General features: G+C 37.1%; 1 protein-coding gene across 9 annotated transcripts in view; it reads left to right on the top strand.

The window, feature by feature from the left end:
• The window catches only part of FAR2 (fatty acyl-CoA reductase 2), a 158,888-nt gene that overhangs the window by 96,002 nt on the left and 43,067 nt on the right, over window positions 1-19,819 (top strand). For all 9 annotated transcript variants that reach the window (XM_027844376.1, XM_027844377.1, XM_027844370.1 and 6 more), the window contains 2 exons: window positions 12,660-12,835; window positions 19,311-19,490. In XM_027844376.1, the coding sequence (XP_027700177.1) occupies window positions 12,660-12,835; window positions 19,311-19,490 (356 nt within the window). The remainder of the gene's footprint in view (window positions 1-12,659; window positions 12,836-19,310; window positions 19,491-19,819) is intronic.

Below are 19,819 nucleotides of genomic sequence, written 5' to 3'. Positions count from 1 at the left end.
ATTAAGGGATGAATTCACAAGATATCTAGAAGAGAGAAAGACAATGGGGCAGCTAGGTGGCATAGTGGATAGAACACTAGCCCTAAAATCAGGAGGACTTGAGTTCAAATATGGCCCCTGATATTTACTAGCTGTGTGACCCTGGGCAAGTCATTTAACCCTGATTGCCTTGCCGAGAGAGAGAGAGAGACAGAGAAAGAGACAGAGAGAGAGACTTAAGTAGTGGGGGAAAGAGGGAAATATTTCAGATCTTATAATAACTTTTAAAATGGTAATCAATAGAACATCTACAATTAAAATTTTATATGCCTACTTTCCCATCTATAAAAAATGCCCAGACATTACAGATATTAACAGTCAGTCTTTCACAATCCATATTCTGTAGTAGACTATGTCTTTGCTATCAAAGTTTATTGAGATGTATAAAATACATTTTTTCACTGTATTTATTGCTTGTTTCTTATGGAAAAAATTTTGATTTGATAAAGCATAATACCATCTTAAAGGCAATCTTTCAACAAAGTGATTCTCATCCATTCAAAATTCCTTGAAATATCTAACAATAGAGATAACCTCATTCAGTGACTCTGTGATCATAAACATGAGGTCAAGCAGAAAGTAGAGAAATGTATGCTTGCCAGAAGTTTTTGCTATTGTTGTAGAGGAGATCCAACACAGAACTAAAGTCAAAGAGCTGTTTGAATGATAAGATCCTCCAGTTACTTCTGTTTATGGATAACATTGTGTTTTCAAGCCTTGGAACATTGTAGAGCCTACTGGAAGTGACTCATAATGACCCAAAAGAATTTCGCCTGACTATCCACAAAGGGAAGACTGAGTGTATAAAAATGTCTGTTGCCTACCTACAGAGATTGTTCATGTGAGGAGATTTGGGGTTAGGTACCAAGAAGGAACATAGTCCTCAAAGATCACAAGTAAGGCAGTTTATTATTCACAGACATGCAGGCATGTAGTCTCACAGGAAAGCCCAGTGGCTCCAGCATTCAGTGGGGTGCATAGCACAATCTAGAGCCTGAATTCTAGATCTCTGTCTTTATATCTGATTGCTGTCGCTGGGCAGATTCACAGTACTGAGTGGGAAGAGGGATCTTAGGGACAGTCAATCAGCAAGCTGCTATACTGTAACTCCTCCCTAAACACTGTGATTAGCAAAGTTTGATAAACTGATTATGACCAGGAGAACCTTGTAGACCTTGCCTAAATGAAGCTAGCTTAAACCAACTATTTGGTACTGTGGGCCAGAAAATTCCATTCTGTAATAGAAGTCACTGGTAGCTCCAAGCATGATTAATCAATTTATTGGGAAGTCCCGGGGTCCCTAATTAATTGGGTCCAAGATGTTCCTCCCGATTAGAGGCCCCTCCCTTTGGGTGCAAGCTAGTTGGGTGCAATTTCATGATTGGTTAACACCAGAAAAGAGGAACACTTTATGACTGGTTGAGGGGCATGTCCATCAATCATAACCACTTTGCCATCAGGCTTTTAAATTTCTAACTGCAGGTTTTTCTCAGTAAAGGTATTCTACCTGCTACCTCAGTAGAGGTTTTGATAAGAAATCAAATATCTGGTGTTTTGGTCAGCAGTATTCTAGGAAATGAGGAAGTGGTGGGAGAAAGTAAAGATCACAATGGAACAATGACAGACATTCAAAGGGATGAGGGGTGTTGATGCTGCAATAACAAGCTCCAGGATTAATGTAATGTAATACTATATAACAGACAATCGTATGTTCCTATAACCTACAATTATATCACTAATACACAATATCAGTATCACTAATACATAAGAAGTTATTTGGTCCTAACATATATAACTCTTATCCTAACAGCATTAACATTACATAACTAACTTAACCTTAATTCTATTCTGTTTAATTCACTAATACAGTCACCATCAAATCGCCATGAATTAAGTAAACACTGATTAAATTGAGTAGAGTTATCAAAATTTTCTTCACAGGACATAGGAATTTCCTAGTACATGGGTGATCAATCAAACATGAGTCACTTCTGTCAGTTTGCTGTTGTTCAGTTATTTTTTTAGTCATGTCCAATTCTTCCAACCCTATTTGGGGTTTTCTTGGCAAAGATACTAAAGTAGTTAGCCATTTTCTTCTCCAACTCATTTCACTGATGAGGAAACTGAGGCAAACAGGGTTAAGTGACTTGCCCTGGTCACACAAGGGGTAAGTGTCTGGGACCAGATTTTAACTCAGGAAAATGAGTCTTCCTGACTCCAGGCCCAGCACTCTATCCACTATGCCACCTAGCTGCCCTAGAGCCTAGCAAAAGGCCAATCCTCCCAGTAAATAAGTATGTATATCTGGGACAGACAATACAGATAGATGAGTTATACCCAGAACTAATCAGGAAGATAATAAGATAAATTGCCTTTGAGAAATTATGAAATCTCTTTAATAATCTCTAGCTTCCACACACACAAGCATAAAGCTCCCCCCTCCTTTTTTTATTCCAGTACTCTATAGGTGTTTCTTTATAGCTGTAAAACATGAAACACAACATTCTCCAAAGAATTATAAATAAATATCACAGAAGAAAATCGGAGAGGTGCAAAGTGGGTATGACATAACTCTGTGTGTATGTGTGCATAAAAAAGGAATTCCAAAGGAAAACTAAGAGCTAATTATATAATAAGGATAATATATGATAGGACAAGAAGATGGGTTTATATGTGGTAAGGGATGATAGGTAGACAATCCAAATACTCCACTACAATGCTTACAGTCCTAGGAAGGAAGCAAGAAGGGCCTCTATCACATTGGGTGGGCCTTTGGGGCAAACTTTCAGGAAAACATGAATAACAGTTGTACAAGATGTGATATGCCTATTGGAGGGTATATCCAAATCAAGACAATCGTAGATCCTTTTGAATGTTTGAACTTGATAGAACAATTGAACAGTATGGAATACTTGCTAACACCAGTGAGCTCACTGACATAATATACACCAAAGTTGTCAAACTCATGGCCAAACCATTGAACCATATTAAAATTTAATTGGGAAATGTCTAACAAAATAAATAAAAATAAAATACAACATAAATAATATTATTTTGTGATTTTCTAAGTCAATATGTGGTCCTCAGGGATCCATTTCTATTCAAGATTGACACCACTTATGTAGACTATAACTGTCAGTTACAACTCCTAAAACATGTATTAGAAAATCAGTAAACACTATCTACAAATAATAATTTGGTAATCCTACATAACTGTAATAGTTATAGAATCTAATATTTTTTAAAAGAATAACAGCAGGGCTGATATGGCAATAAGAAAGATCCTGAAAGTGAAAATCTTGGTTGTCCTCCCAATTACTTATTAACATAAAATTCTAATTCCTAAAAGAGCTTTTTAATTATTAATGATTATTCACACACACACACACACACACACACACACACACACACACCCTTAGACTGGCAATTTTGATGACTTTTGCCACTCCTAGCTTGAGGAATTTTTTTAGTATATGTTGTATCAAATTTTTGGATCAGTACAAGATCCTTACCTGATACTGCCTTACACATCCTACACATATATCTGACAGTAGAAGAACCTGGGACCCCTTGATGGATCTACTACATATGACTTAACTTGGACCTTGATTTGCAAATGAATGGTTTTCTTTTCCAAAATCCCATTTTCAAAATTAGATTGGATACATGTATTCTAAGGTATTGAGTTTATCATCTTCTACAAGTTTGCTCCTACCAAATGAATTTGCTATTTACTATTTTCCTTTAATTCTAATGCCATATTATTAGGATTCATAAGAATTAGGCTATATGATAAATGGAAAGGCATATAAGCATGGTGACCATTCTCCCAAACCTCTCTAATACTGGTAGACTGGGTCCTCAGGGCTTGACTACTTATCGCTCTCAAGGTTACAGGGGTAACCTCAAGGACTACTCCAAGGTTTTTTTTTAACATTGTCATTCATGAGCCTGCCATCCAATGTGTTCTCCCCCATTATACAAGTTAGAAAGTAGGTTCACCAGGCTTCTATATGGATATGCAAGAGACACAGAGCACTATGTATGCTCCAATGACTGTGACCTTATTGACTGTGCCCCCCTTCCATTTTACTATATTAAATCAATACCAGGGCTTATACTTCTTCATATGATAGTGATGTGAAGGGTCCATGGATAAGGAAGTAATTCAGAGAGAAAGATATACTCTGTGGCCACTTACTATGGGAAGACTTTCTTAATGATGACTTTGGGTAGGTCATGTGTAGGAGAAAAACAAACCAGAATACAGGCATATAAGATGAACAATAGTCACATAGCGCACACGGTATACAAAGCACAGTATTAGGTATGTTGTAACAATACAGCAGTGTGTCACTTACCTAGACTTCAACAACAGCTATCTAGAACATACTACATAACTAAAACATAAACCAAAAAAAGTCCTTTGAACCGTCAAAACAGATGTCAAAAAGTCCACACTCTTAAAACCCATGCATTTTTCTCACGGATGAATTATTTAGATCCTCATTGTCTATTTACTCTTTTTAAAAATATTTAACACAATTCTATCATCTGTTCTGTCAGCCTACAATAAGCAGCATCAAATTAGAAAAGGCTACTAGAAGTAACTATTCAGTTTAAATGGGAAGTCATATCCACTCCTTATATTTTCATTCACCTCTACCCCAATTCTCCTGCAGGGCCTGCAAAAGATGGAGTCTACGCTCTCTCTCAGATTCTAGGGCGAATGACAAGCTAAAAGATTAGGAAATCTCTGTCTCCTTTCCTAGAACATAACGAACTACTCCTCATACCCTAAGGACAGTGGCAGACCATTTATGATCATAGGAGAATGTCTATATACTTTTGTGTAGATTACAAATACCTGTGGGAAATAGCATTCATTCAGAAGCCGACTTGCCCCATAAAGATTTCTCTTTTCTATGATCAACTGATGCTTCTCCATGTCTTGGCACATAAGTGAACAAAATAAGGCTTTTTACTAATTTATACTCTAAATTGTAAGCAGAGGTTCTTCCTTCCCCATCCCCCCATAATATTTCTATCTCCTTTCATCTCACTCACTTCTTAAGCCTTTGCAATCTGGCTTTTGATCTCACTACTGAAATTGTTCTCTCCAAAATCACCAATTATCTTTTCATTGCCAGATCTCAAACCTCAGTGGCCTTTTCTCAATCCTCATCCTTCTTAATCTCTCTATAGCTTTTGACACTGTTGGTTATCTTCTTTTTCTAGAAATTCTCTCCTTTCTAAACTTTTGTGATACTGTTTTTTCCTGGTTCTCTTTCTGTCTGACCTTTCATTCTTTGCTAGAACATCATCTATAAAAATAGTCTATTGCTATGTCAAGGGCCTGCTTCTCTATATATATTCTCTTTCCTGGTGACCCCATAAGCTCTACAGGGTTTGATTATCATCTTCATGGAGATGACTACTATATCTATATAGCCATATTCTCTCTTCTGAGCTCTAGTGCCACATCCTCAACTGCCTATTACCCACTTCACACTGGATAGATAAATGGATTGTTTGTGCATGGGATCATAGATTTAAAGGTTAAATGGTTCTTAATGTTCATGAAATAGAACCCCATTATTTTACATATGAAGAAACTGAGGCCAAAAGAGGTTATGTGACTTGCTCAAGGTCACACAGCTTGTAAATATAAGTAGCAAGATTTGAAACCAAATTTGACTCTTAAGGGCAACCCTGTATGTACTATGCCACACTGTCTTTCACTGGTATTTCTTTACATTTTGAAAAGTTTGCCAGGTCACCCAGGGCTTGTGTCATAATGGTGCAAGGATGAAGATGATGGTCCCTTAATAAAGCATAGAACACAGAATGCAAAAAAAAAAAAAAACAAACCCTGGAACTGGAAAGTTTATACCACAAATGGAAATGTGACATAAAGGTAAATACCAGGAAACACTGGAACTTTTATCCAAAGACATCTGAATATAGTGAGAAAATTATCCAAAATTCTGTATAAATCCAAACTTATGAAGCTTCTTTAATTTATCCACCTATAATATATAACCAGAAGAGTGACTCTCTAAATATTGGGAAATGTGGAAGAATTTTTTTAGTAGGCACAATTATTTTCTAACGGAAAGCTAAAATTAATACCTTGAGGCACAGATTGTTAGGAATTTTACCCTAATGAATTAAGAAACTGGAACAATTGTTCATCTCTTTCTCCAAGTAGACAAATACTAGTGAATAAGAAAAATGTATTTATTTGTCCAGTCAGGAGGAGCTTCCAGTGTCTATAACTCATGCCAAGTTGCTCTTCTCCTTGAGCTTGGCCATTCCAATATTGATAGTTCCAGATTTAGGAACTTAAACAAACCCTCTAACACTGCATCCAATAAATAAGGATGTAACTTACTGGTGACTGAGTAACAGAATCTCTGGATTCTTCCCCTTGACAAACCCATAAGTGCATGGAATACTTAAAGGGATGTACCTATGAAAGATATGGGTTCACAGAATCTTAAGAGTTGAAGAAATCTCAGGGTCACTTAGTTCAAATCCACCCTGAATTAGAATAGTACATCCTTAACAAGTGGTCTCTAAGCCTCTATTTGAAAATCTCTAGTGACAGGATTCATTATATTCCAAAACAGGTCATTCCGTTTCCAAACAGCTCTTATTGTTCAGACAGTTCTAATTAGTGTAGCACATGGGCTCTGACCTTGTTCACCCAAGTTCTGGGGATATAACCCTGAAGGGCTAAGCCTTCATTCAGGATATTTCTACCTAATTATTTAATCAGATAACTTGTCCTCAGTGTCAAGTAACTAATTAACATCTACTCTTACAACAAGATATTTACTGAGAAGATGTAGCAAGCACAAAAGTACAAAAGCATCCCGGTTAATTGTGACTCTCCCCACTGTAGACCCACTCAATTCCCGGGGAGAGTAGACTCAAACAAAAAGGCTGCTACAAAACATCTGACTGGTTTTCTCCCCCCAACCCAACCCTACACAAAATAAGGGGCATTTTTCCTGACCCTTTTCTTTTTCTGCAGAGTTCCTACCAAGGTAATGATAGATGAGTTACTCCTTTGTTTATGGGATGTGTGTCAGCTGCCAGATCAATTTATTCCTTACTGGTTCAAATTTCAGGAGTGGCTTCCCACCTGACTTAACTACTGCTGCTACTAGTTATGTTCCCTGAGAGAACCTGGAATGGCTCTTTCAACCTTTCAAAGCTCAGAAGATTGTATCCTGGTCCATTCTATCTTTTATACTCATTCATCTAAGATCAGGAAAGAATAAATACAAGAGACGAAAGATACATTTGTTCGTAGCCATCTGGCACCTAGATGGGGAGATAAGGCAGATGATGCCTCTAAGCTACTTTTCCCCCACCTGGAGGCCCACAGCATTTTTTTCCTCCTCACTTGAAAGCCACCAGGGAAGAGAATGAAAGATCCTACTCGTGAATCGTTTGTATGCACTCACTTCTAGTTAACTAGCCAATTGAAAGACTTTTTGTCACCAAGCAATAAACCAAAAGGAAAAAGTCTGTGGGATACATACATGTACTCTGAAGCGCAGAGCAGGGCCCCTCCATTACACATGCCTGGAAGTAGGCTCACCAAATCTCCTTGTAGGATGGTACCAGGAAGAACATATTGCACATGCTCTAAGGTTTGTGCCCATATTGGCAGGTCACCCCCAATTATTTTAGGAAATATTTTCTTATATCAAATTGAATTCTACCTTCCTTCACCTTCTACCTTATTGGTCTTTGTTCTTTACTCTGAGGCCAAGAAAAAGAAATCTCATTCTTACACAAAATAGTCCTTCAAATAATCACATCATAAACCTTGTCTGTTGTTGTTGTTCAGTCATTCAGTTGTGTTGGACTCTTTGTGAAATGCTCTTTATTTTTGCAGGCTTTTTTATAGTGTTCTATATTAATGAAGCTATTAATTGTCTCAATTAGTTTCCTGGCTAAGGATTTTCTAAGTATCATGTCAGCAAATAGTTTTGTCTCCCCTTTAACTGTCTTTCTGCCTTTAATTTCTTTCTCTTGTCTTATACTATTGCTAGCATTTTGAGAACTATTTCAAATAACAGTGGGGAAAGGGAGCATCCAAGAATAAATGAAGAATTAACTATATGCAAAGCACTCTGTTAAGTGTTAGTGCTACAAATAGAAAAGTAAAACAGACCTTGCACTCAAGGAGCTCACATTCTACTGGATGAGACCACACTTGTTCTGGGGAGTACTGGCACTAGTTGATCTGGATATTCTCCAAGGTCCCTTTCAAATCCTATAAATAAGAAAATTATTTTAAAATACTTTCTATAGGTTTATGGAACTAATTCATAAGGAGGAGGCTATTGTCAATATTTCACTATAACCCTTGAGGGATCATGCAAGGTGAAGTGCCACAGAATCAGTCTTTGGCTAAACAGTGACTGTTTTTGTTATCAATGATGATTTATCACAGATGACAAAACTAATAGCATCTTTATTAAGACTAATGGTAAAAAAAACCATTGGAGGAATGAAGGCTAATATAAAAGAAGGATTCCACTGGTATGCTAGAGAAAGATAATAAGAAAACAAAATTAAATTCGATAAGACAAATGAAAATTGGTATATTCAAACAAAATCAAAGATGACTAAAGTATTCATACCATTGACCCAATGATTCAGCATCTTGGGCATATATATGCTACAAAAAAAGTCAAAAACAGAAAGAAAAATTTAATATATGCCAAAATATTCACAGTAGCACTTTGTGGTAGCAAAGGATTGGAAACAAAAGGGGTGCCCATTGATAAAGAATGGATGAGAAAAAAACTATGGTTTGTGAATGTAAGGGGATGTTACTATATAATAAGTAATAATGAAAAATTAAAATAAACAGTATCAAGGACAATATTCACAATGACTTTACCAAGGTAAATGAAAAGGTTCATGAAAGGAATTTAAACAAGTAACTGAAAGCCAATGAAGGTCTTGGAGAATAGATAATGAAACATACTTCCTCTACTATACCAGAATATTGTACATGTTTTCAGATATCATCTCATAGCTGTATCAGATGTATTTGCTTAATCTTTTTTTTTAGTCACAGAATATTCACTATGGAAAGGGAGTGGAAAATGATTATGACATAAAAAAGTCCCTTTGGTTGGTAATTGAACTTTCACTGGAGGAAGAGACTGGCTACATATAAGAGCCACTGGGGGAAAAAATATCAAAGTTCACAGGAGACAAGAAATCAGTCAGCATTTTAGTCAGCCCTTAGGATGTGGGTATCTACTGAGAACTCTACCAAGAGAATTATATTAATGTTTTTTTTAAATTCTTTCTGTCATCACAATTGCTAGCTTATACATGGGTAAACATATTAAGTATCTAGCAGGAGTAGAGACAGAGGTTCTTGAAATGAAAAACCAGCTTTCTCATTCTTCTGAATTAACTTTATTATTGCCTTGGCAGGTTTTCTGTCTTGGCCATGGACTTCAATACTGTTGCTATAAATAGAATAGTTCATCATGTTCAAAAGCAAGTTAAAAGAAAAAAAAAATAACCCTAAAGTATAGTTTCACTACTCTCTACAAGAGAACTTTTTGAAACTGTTGCCATGTCAAAACTGAAGCTTCCAGTGTTATCATTTCAGATGCAAATTCTGGATTTTGTCATGAAAATAATTGCATAAAATGTGCAGGCTAAAATCTGCCTGGCAAAGTTTGCCAAAAACAGGTAGTCGTTCAATTCCTTAACTTTGGAATACTTTGCTCTTGAAGGAATAATTTGCTTGTACTCTGAGGAGGTATATTTTTTCGCAGAAACTTTAGCTATAACACTAGAAATTATACTTTTTCTTAACCTGTACTTTTCCTTGCAGATAATTTTTTTTGGTAACATAAAATTTCTCATGGAGGATTTTTGTTACATTACCAAAGCAGGTCATTTATGTCTGCAGAGCATATCTTTTACCAGGTGTTCAATCTCATTAGCAGAAATCCTTAATCAGATTGGAATCATGCATCTTTGGGACAGAAATTATCTGTCCTTGTGGTTTTGAATTCTGATACTGGTCTAAAGTGTTACCTGTGGAATTTATACAATGCTCAGTATAACCTACTACGCTGCAGTTTTAGTTATTGTATCCTTTTCCTTCCTCTAAACTCTATTTCTTGGTTAGGAAATGAATCTGAGTTTTTGTTTTTAGAGTTGTTTTCCCTTACATTATTGTGGTCATTGTATATATTGTTCTCTTGGTGCTGCTTGTTCTTCAGCAGTTCATTCATTCACATGTTCCAAAGTTTCTTTGGACATCTTACGCACAATCATACACCATATGCCACAATTTGTTCGGCCTTTTCCCAAATGATGGTTTCAGTTTTTGGTTACCACAAAACTGCTATTATGAATTATATCCTGCCTCTGACATTGTAAAATAGAGACATTAATTCCCATAATATCTACCTCTGAGTTTTGTTATGAGGGTCCAAAGCTATAATGTATGTAAACTGCTTTGCAAGTATGAAAGCGATATGTAAAAGTAAAATATTATTACTATTATATACTTAAATACACTCACGTCTTTTAACTATCCCCAACTCTTCTCCCTGTACTTCAGGGAATCCTTAGTGCTCTACTTACTCCCATAAAGAAACTCATTGCTTCTCTTGTACTAATTTATCCATCCATCTAATCATTCATTTGAAATTATAGAGGATTAACTTAGGCACCTCCAAGGAAATTGCAAGGTAGCAATTTGCTCATACTGTTAAATTCAAGAACATTATTTCTTATTAATAGACTGTATTTGTGTGTGTGTTTATATATGTAAGATGAATTAAGAAGAATTTAGGTTTTTAAAAAAGGAATAATTGTAGTTGAACAACAAAGACACCCCCATACACACACTCTTTCTATGTTGAGGTAGAGGTCTATGGTTATAAAAAAAAAAAAACTAAACTAAAAAAAATGTCAAACTTTTGTTAATATCTTGGGTGGTTTTTCTGGACTGCCTTTTCTTTTCTTTTTTATTCTTTGTTTTAATTGATGGCTTTGAGAAGGAAGTAAGAAGGGATATATTAGGAAATGTATGCAGTATAAAAAGATTTCAATAAAATTTTATTTTTTAAAATGTATATTTCTTGGAAAGTGAAAACTGGCAATTTGCCCAAAGAATTTTGTAAGGGGAAAAAAGAACAAATTAATCTCAATAACAATAATTCCATCTGCATAATAATGGGAATAATGCCAGTATTCTTCTTAACAGAAACTTATATTTAAATAATCCTTTAATGTTTATAAAACACTTTTCATGAATTATTTAATGTGTAGTATGATTATTAATGCTATGTCTGTTTTACAGAGAAATAACAGAGGCTCAGATTGCTCAAGTCACTTACGGGAAGTCACATGGCTCCCTATACATATAGCGGCAGAATTATGATTCAAACACAAGTCTTCTGAACCTAGTTTTTTAGCATTATGACTAAGATGTTTAAGTTAAAAGAGATTGGAGAGGGGGCAGCTAGGTGTCACAGTGGATAGAGCACCGGCCCTGGATTCAGAAGGACCTAAGTTCAAATCTGGCCTCAGACACATAACACTTACTAGCTGTGTGACCCTGGGCAAGTCACTTAACCCCATTGCCTAACCCCTCCCCCCCCAAAAAAAATAAGAAAAAGAGATTGGAGAGAGTTCATCTAATCCATTAGATTAGATCTCATCACATCTAATCCACTCCTCTCATTTTACATACGTGGAAGCTGAGATAATAGTTAAGTGACTTGCCCAAGGTCACATAGCAAGTTATCATCAGATCTGGGACTTGATTCCTTCACCCAATTGCTTCAGAGGCGCAGAAAAAGCAAATGATGTGTCTGGGAAGTAAGTGACAAAACTAGGGTTTGAACGTAGGTCTTTTGATTCTGATCCTGACTGTGATTCTGGATCTAGTGCTCCTTCCCCTCACCGTGACTGCCTCATCCATGTATAATTCTTATTCTAGGGTAGGTTAGCCCAGTTAGTTCATATCATATTGCTCTGAGTCCAAGGGCGTAGGTACCTGATCATAGGATATGAAACTTAGAGAGCTTAAGAGAATCTTAAGGTCATCCTCGTCGTTTTATGGATGAGAAAACAGGCCAGAGAGATTAAATAATTTGGCCAAGGTGGAGTAAACAACAGGGCCAAAATTCAGACCCGAGGCCTTTGACAGTAAATTCAACCATCTTCCTGCTGCATGCCTTAGAAATTATGTTCTCAATTAGAAGCTGCATAGGAATCCTATATATTTGTGCTGCTTATTTTAAGGGTGATTAGGGAATCTGGTTGAATGTCTTATCACTATGCTGATATGCAATGAGTAAGGCATACGTTTTGAGCTTTTTCAGTCCAGGTAAAAGCTATCTATAATTTTTAAAAAGCTATTTATCTGGTTTAGAGCATACGGAACACAGAAAACAGATGTGGAGTAAACGCTTTTCTAAAAATTGCAATGATAGCTTTCTTTATTGGGTTTATCAGGAAAGCCAGCCAATTTTCAAAAACGAATTTAGTAAATGTCAAAAGGGAGAATTAGGTAATGATGAGGTATGTATTGACCTACGTCTACGTTTCAGCTTTTTGAAAAGGCCAAAGAAATTTGCCCAAATATCTTCGAGAAGATCAGACCTATTTATTCAGATCTCACAAAGCCAGATTTGGGCATCAGCAAGGAAGATTTAGAGGAGCTCCTGAGCCATACCAATATCATCTTCCACTGTGCAGCTACAGTTCGCTTTGATGATCCACTAAGGTACGTTCCCATTTTTTTCCTTTTAGTTCAGAGTAGAAAATCATGGCCAATAAATCTAAATGGATGGAGAAATCCATCTAATCCAACACAATCTGATGTGATCTGGCAAACAGGTCTTGAACCAGGCTTCTATGTTAAAACAAAAACAAACAAAAAGCATTAATGTAGCCAGTGGCAGTGACTTTTGTTTTCTGTTTTGTTTTACAACTGGGTTAAGTCCAAGGGACCAATCCTGTACTGAACTGTCTTTCTTAGGCCCCCATACACCGTTACTTGTAGTTAAAATCATCATCGTTTAACTGCAGATTGAGAGCACAAATTAGAATATTTCTTTTTCCTTAAGGTCAGAATCAAATCATTATTTAAATGTGATTAGAAACTCTAATCATCCTTATCTATTTCACACATGTAAGAAGTGTGGTTATGTGAGGGGAAAGAAGGAGATATATAAAGAGATATTGTGAAAGTAGAAATTATAAGATTTGACAATGTATTGGATATGTGAGGTGAGAGTGAGGAGTAGAGGACAACCTTAAGGTTGTAAGCCTATGTGACTGGGAAGATGGTGGTACCCTACCCTCAACAGGGATAGGCAAGTTGGGAAGAAAGAAGGGTTTAAGGAGAAAGATGAGTTCTGTTTGAGGATATGCTGATTTTAAGATATGTTTGGAACCTAAGGAACATTCAATTCTTAATGTCCAAAAGGCAGTTCATGACATAAGACTGGAAATCAGGAGAGAAGTTTGGAAGGGATGTATAGAATCATCTGTATTGAGATGATAATTGAATCTTGGAGGCTAATGACATCAATAAGGGAAATAGTATAGAGGGAGAAGAGAAGGCCAAGAACATACTCTTCAGGGACATCCGTGGTTAGTGGCATAACACAGATGAAGAACCAGCAAAGAACACTGAAAAAGAATAGTCAGACAACTAAGAGAAAGCAGTGTTAAAAAAAAAAAACTAATGAAAAAGGAAAAAGTGATCAACAGTGTCAAAAGTTGCAGACAAGTCAATAAAGATGAAGACTGAGAAAAAGCTGTAAGATTTGGCAATTAAGAGATCTTTGGTAATTTTGGAGAGGGTAATTTCAGTTGAATGATGCAGCTGGAAGCCAGAGTGCATAGTTAAGAAAAAAGTAAGAGAAAAGAAAGTGGGGGCAGCTAGGTGGCACAGTGGATAGAGCATTGGCCCTGGAGTCAGGAGGACCCGAGTTCAAATCTGGCCTCAGACACTTTACACTAGTTGTGTGACCCTGGGCAAGTTACTTAACCCCAGTTGCCTCACCAAAAAAAAAAAAAAAAAAAAAAGAAAGTAGTGCTACCCAGTATAGTCTGCATCATCAAGAAGTTTAGCCACAAAGGGGAGGTAAGATATAGGATAATAACTTGTGGAGATAGATAAAATGAGTTGGCAAGGGTTAAAGATAAAAGAGGCATGGGCATGTGTATAAGTGGCAGGAAGCCAGTAATTAGGGAGAGATTGAAGATGGGAGGGGTGATAATGGGGGCAATATGCTGTTGAAGTACGAGGGGATGGGATCAATAGTTCATTTAGAGGAGTTAGTTTCAGAAGGAAAAAGGACAGCTCTTGATCCAAGCCAGTGTGAAGAAAGATATAGTAGGGAAAGATTTTTGAAAACAAGGAAGCTCTTGGTGAATAGTTTCAATATTTTAAGTGAAGTATGAAGCAAGATCTGAAGATGAGAAAGTAGGGTTTATGAAAAAGTCTGGAACACCTACTCTACTGAATGGGATAACAAATCATTTGGGTAAAATAGAATGTTTATCTAGCTGTATAATGAAAGTTATGTGCATTAGAGTATAAATAGCAAATAAGATACTAATTTCACTAAATGATGGGAACCTTGTGGACAAGTGACCACTCCATTAGACTAAGTAACCTATAGGTCCCTTCCAAGTTTAAGAGTCTTTAATTCTAAATTTTAAGCTTCCCCACGACACATTCAAATCTATACTGCCCTTTATACAAACCTGCTACATTTCCTGGTGCCTGTATTCTATTTCCATGATGTCTGACTTGCAAGTGACTATGCTGATTTGCTCAATATTATATTTATATTAAAAGCAGAAGGAAATCTGACTCCCAGGAGCCAAGATGGCAGACCAAGCAGTAAACTGCTGCAACTCTCCCATACTCACCTCCAAACAACTATAAAGTAGAGCCCCCAAATAAATCCTAGAACAGCAGAACCAGCAAAAAGACAGAATGAAACAATCTTTTAGCCCAAGAAACTTGGAGGATCAGCAAGAAAGGTCTGTCTCACTTGGGTGAAAGGGGAGCACAGTCCAGGAGAGGAAGCATCCCAGCAAGCCAGCAGCAAGCTCCACCTCCGCAAACCAATGGGAGATCCTGAGCCCCAATGTGGTGGAGCAGGCAAACACCAACACCAGAACCCTCCACATGTCTTAGTATAGCCAGGGGAACCAGCAGACTTCAGCTCTGAGAACCACCATAACCCGAGGCAAACAGGCAGCCTCCAGAGGCCTGACCGCCATGTACCTCACCGTAGCCACAGGGAAATGCAGGCCTCTGGTGGGATGTTTCTGCATTCCCACCACTCCAGACGCCACCACTAGGACCCCAACTTAGCACCAGGTAAGTTGCCAGACCCCTCTGGCTTCCAGAAGTGCCAGTCAACCCCCACCCACTCCATGCCCTCAGCACAGCACCAGACACTAGAGTTGCCCATGGGCCTTAGAACCACATCAGCGCAGCACCAGGTTAAACAGCAAGAGCCTATAGCCAGTAGCACAAGAAGACGGAGGCAGTGCCCCTGCCACCCTGGGAGCAGAGTTCAAATTTAAAAGAAAGGAAAAAGGCGAAAAAAAGATGAGCAAACAACAACAAAAAAAAAAAGAATCTGACCATAGGAAGTTATTATGGTGACAGAGAAGACCAAGACACAAACTCAGAAGAGGACAACAATGACAAAACACCTGTGGGCAAAACCCGAAAGAAAAATGGGAAGGGGTCTCACGCCCAGAAAGACCTCATGGAAGAGCTCAAAAAGGAGCTTAAAAATCATGTAAGAGACATAGAAAAAAACTGGGAAAAGAAATGAGAGCGACGCAAGAGAATTATGAAAAAAAGAGTCAACAGCTTGGAAAACTGATGAAAAAGTAGAATTGGCCAAATGGAAAAGGAGATACAAAAATCCACTGAAGAAAACAACTCCTTAAAGAGTACAATTGGCCTAATGTACAAAAGAAAGTACAAAAGTTAATTGAGGAAAACAACACCTTAAAAGTTAGAATTGGGCGAGTGGAAGCCAATGACTCTATGAGACATCATGAATCAATCAAATGCAAAAGAATGAAAAAATGGAAGAAAATGTAAAATATCTCTTGGGAAAAAAAAAACCGACTGAAAAATAGATCCAGGAGAGACAATATCAGAATCATTGGACTACCTGAAAGTCATAATCAAAGAGAGCACCTAGACAGCACCTTTCAAGAAATTACCAAGGAAAACTGCCCTGATGTCCTGGAACCAGAGGGTATAATAGGCATTGAAAGAATCCACTAATCACCTCAGGAGAAAGATGCCAAAATAAAAACTCCAAGGAACATTATAGACAAATTTCACAACTATTAGGTCAAGGAAAAAATACTGCAAGTGGTCAGAAAGAAATACAGGGAAGATACAAACAGGATCACATAGGACCTGGCAGCTGTAACATTAAAGGATCGGAGGTCATGGAACATGATATTCTGGAGGGCAAAGGAGCTAGAACTACAACCAAGAATCACTTATCTAGAAAAAATAAGCATAATACATCAAGGGAAAAATGGTCATTCAATGAAATGGAAGGATTTCAAGCCTTCATAAGGAGAAGACCAGAACTAAACCAAAAATTTGACCTCAATATCAAGACTCAAGAGAAGCATAAACAGCTAAAAAGGGAAAAGAAAATAAGGGATTCAGTAGAGCCAAACTATTTACATCCCTACATGGGAAGAGGATACTTGTAACTCTTAAAAGTTGTATTACTAACAGTACAGATAGAAGGAATATACATAGACAGATGATATGAGTAGAAGATGAATTTGAGGGAATGACAAAAAAATTATTAAGGGATGAGAGAGTGCAAAGGGTGCAGAAGAAAGGGAGAGGTAGAATGGAGCAAATTCTCTCGCATGAAGATGCGAGAAAGACCTTTTACAGTGGCGGGGAAGATGGGAAGGTGGGCAATGGACATCGCTTGAACCTTACTCTCATCAGTATTGGCTCAAAGAGGGAATAATATACAAAATCAGTTGAATATAGAAATCTGTCTTCTCTGATAGGGAAGTAGGAGGGGAGGAGATTAAGGCTGGGGTCAGAGGTGGGGGTTGACATAAGGGAGGGTAGATCGGGGAAGTGATAAACAGAAGCAAAACACTGGTGAGGTGGGAGAGGGTGAAAGGAGAGAGAGGACAAACAGGCGGAAGAATAGGTTGGAGGGAAATATACAGGCAGCAATCATAAATGTGAATGTGCATGGGATGAACTCTCCCATATAACAGAAGTGGATACCAGAGTAGATCAAAACCCAGAATCCTACAATATGTTACTTACAAGAAACACACTTGAAGCAAAGAGAGACACACACAGTAAAGGTATGGGGCTGGAGCAGAATCTCTTATGCTTCAGCTGAGATCTTAGACAAAGTAAAAGCAAAAATAGACCTAATTAAAAGATATAAGGAAGGAAATTACATCTTGTTAAAAAGTACCATAGACAATGAAGCAATCAAATTAAAAGAGCAAGGAACAGACTACTTGTCAGATCTAATGGGAGAGGAAGTATTCATGACCATACAAGAGACAGATGTGGAACAAATACAAAATGTGGAACAGATAATTTTGATCATATTAAATTCAAAAGTTTTTGTATGAACAAAACCTATGCAACCAAGATTAGAAGGAAAGCAGAAAGCTAGGAAACAATTTTTACAGCACATGTCTCTGATAAAGGCCTCATTTCTTAAATATATAAAGAACTAAGTCAAATTTATGAGAATATAAGCCATTCTACAATTGATAAATGGTCAAAGGATGTGAAGAAGTGCTCTAAAGCACTTATGATTAGAGCATTACAAACTAAAACAACTCTGAAATACCACCTCACACCCATCAGATTGGCTAATATGACAAAAAAGGAAAATGACAAATGTTGGAGAGGATATGTGAAAATTGGGACACTAATGCACTGTGGGTGGAGGTGTGAACTGATACAACCACTCTGGAGAACAACTTGGAACTACTCCCAAAGGGCTATAAAAATTGCATACCCTTTGACCCAACAATACCACTACTAGGTCTGTATCCAAGAGATCATAAAAAAAGGGAAAAGGACCTACATGTGCAAAAATATTTATAGCAACCCCTTTTTGTGGTGGAAAAATATTGGAAATTTAGGGGATGCCCATCAATTGGGGAATGGCTAAACAAGCTGTAGTATATGAATGAAATCGAATATTATTGTGCAATAAGAATGATGAACAGGCAGATTTCAGAAAAACCTGGAAAGACTTGTACAAACTGATGCAAAGTGAAATGAGCAGAACTAGGAAAATGAAGTACACAGTATCAGCAACATCATGTGATGATCAACTATGAATGCTCAGCAACAGAAAGATCCAAGACAAGTACAAAGGAATCATGAAGGAAAATGCTATCCATATCCAGATAAAGAACCGATGGACTCAGAACACAGATCAAAGCATATTTTTTCACTTACTTTATTCTTTCTCATGGTTTTATTTCCTTTTGTTCTGTTTCTTCTACCACAACTGTGACGAATATGGAAATATGTTTTACACAACAGCACATGTATAAACTTCATCAAACTGCCTACCATTTTCAAAAGAGGAGAGGGGAGTGAGAGAGGGAGAAAAATCTCGAACTCAAAATCTTGTAAAAATGAATGCTAAAAATTTTTATTGATATGTAATTGGGAAAAAAATAAACTACTATTTAAATTTAAACAATCTAAAAAGTAGTAGGAAATCTTTCTTCCCTTTTCTCTCATATTTATCAATAAGACTTAAGTATGGTGCTTCATGAATTGGCTCATGTTCATGAATTGGCTCAAGTATATTATCATTCAAATATTGAATACCATATTTTTCAAATATGATCTACATTATGAAATGCAGTGTGGCATTATGAATAGAGATCTGCCTTTGAAGGAACCCTGGAAAACCTGGGTTCAAGTCCTTCCTCTAATAATTATATGGCATAGAGAAGGTACCAATCTGCATTTGTAGTTTCTTCATCTAGAAGTTCCCTATACCAAAGCAATCAAGGGTTCAGCTCCCATCACTATCTTTATGATTGATATTAGTATTTACTTGGTACAGTCAACATAAGCTTTTACATAAGTTGATTATTGCAGTAGCCACCATTGCAGAAATACAAAAATACAAACTGAATCCCTTTGGTTTTTCTTTCTGCCTAACGTCCTCTAGACATGCTTTGCAACTCAACGTCATTGCCACCCAGCAGCTTCTGTTGATGGCCAGCCAGATGTCAAAACTTGAAGTCTTCATCCATTTCTCCACTGCCTATTCAAACTGTAACCTGAAGTACATTGATGAAATTATCTACCCATGTTCTGTGGAACCCAAGAAACTGATTGACTCAGTAGAGTAAGTTGTATCAAATATGATTTTCCCCACCCCACCCCAGCCTGTTCTAATTTTCTATAGAAATCCTCCCCTACCACTACCCTCCAAGACTATGAAGTAGTTATTAATGTAAGATTCCCTTCATTGATGCTGGTTCTGTCTACGTTGCCGTGGCCTGTGGCCTCTCCTATTTCAGTGAGGGAAAAATAATTTTGAGTATGTGGGTATAAGGAAAGAGGGGTGGAAAAGAGTTAGCAAAATCCCAAAAGAAAGGCTTAAGCTTCTAAAGATCATGAGGCATTTTGAGAGTATCAGAAAAGGCAGCCATTCTACATTTTCTAATGAATGTA

Source organism: Vombatus ursinus, unplaced genomic scaffold (genome assembly GCF_900497805.2).
Source record: "Vombatus ursinus unplaced genomic scaffold, bare-nosed wombat genome assembly UNPS02014941.1, whole genome shotgun sequence".
Lineage (NCBI taxonomy): Eukaryota > Metazoa > Chordata > Mammalia > Diprotodontia > Vombatidae > Vombatus > Vombatus ursinus.
This window is presented reverse-complemented; position numbering and strand designations above follow the sequence as displayed.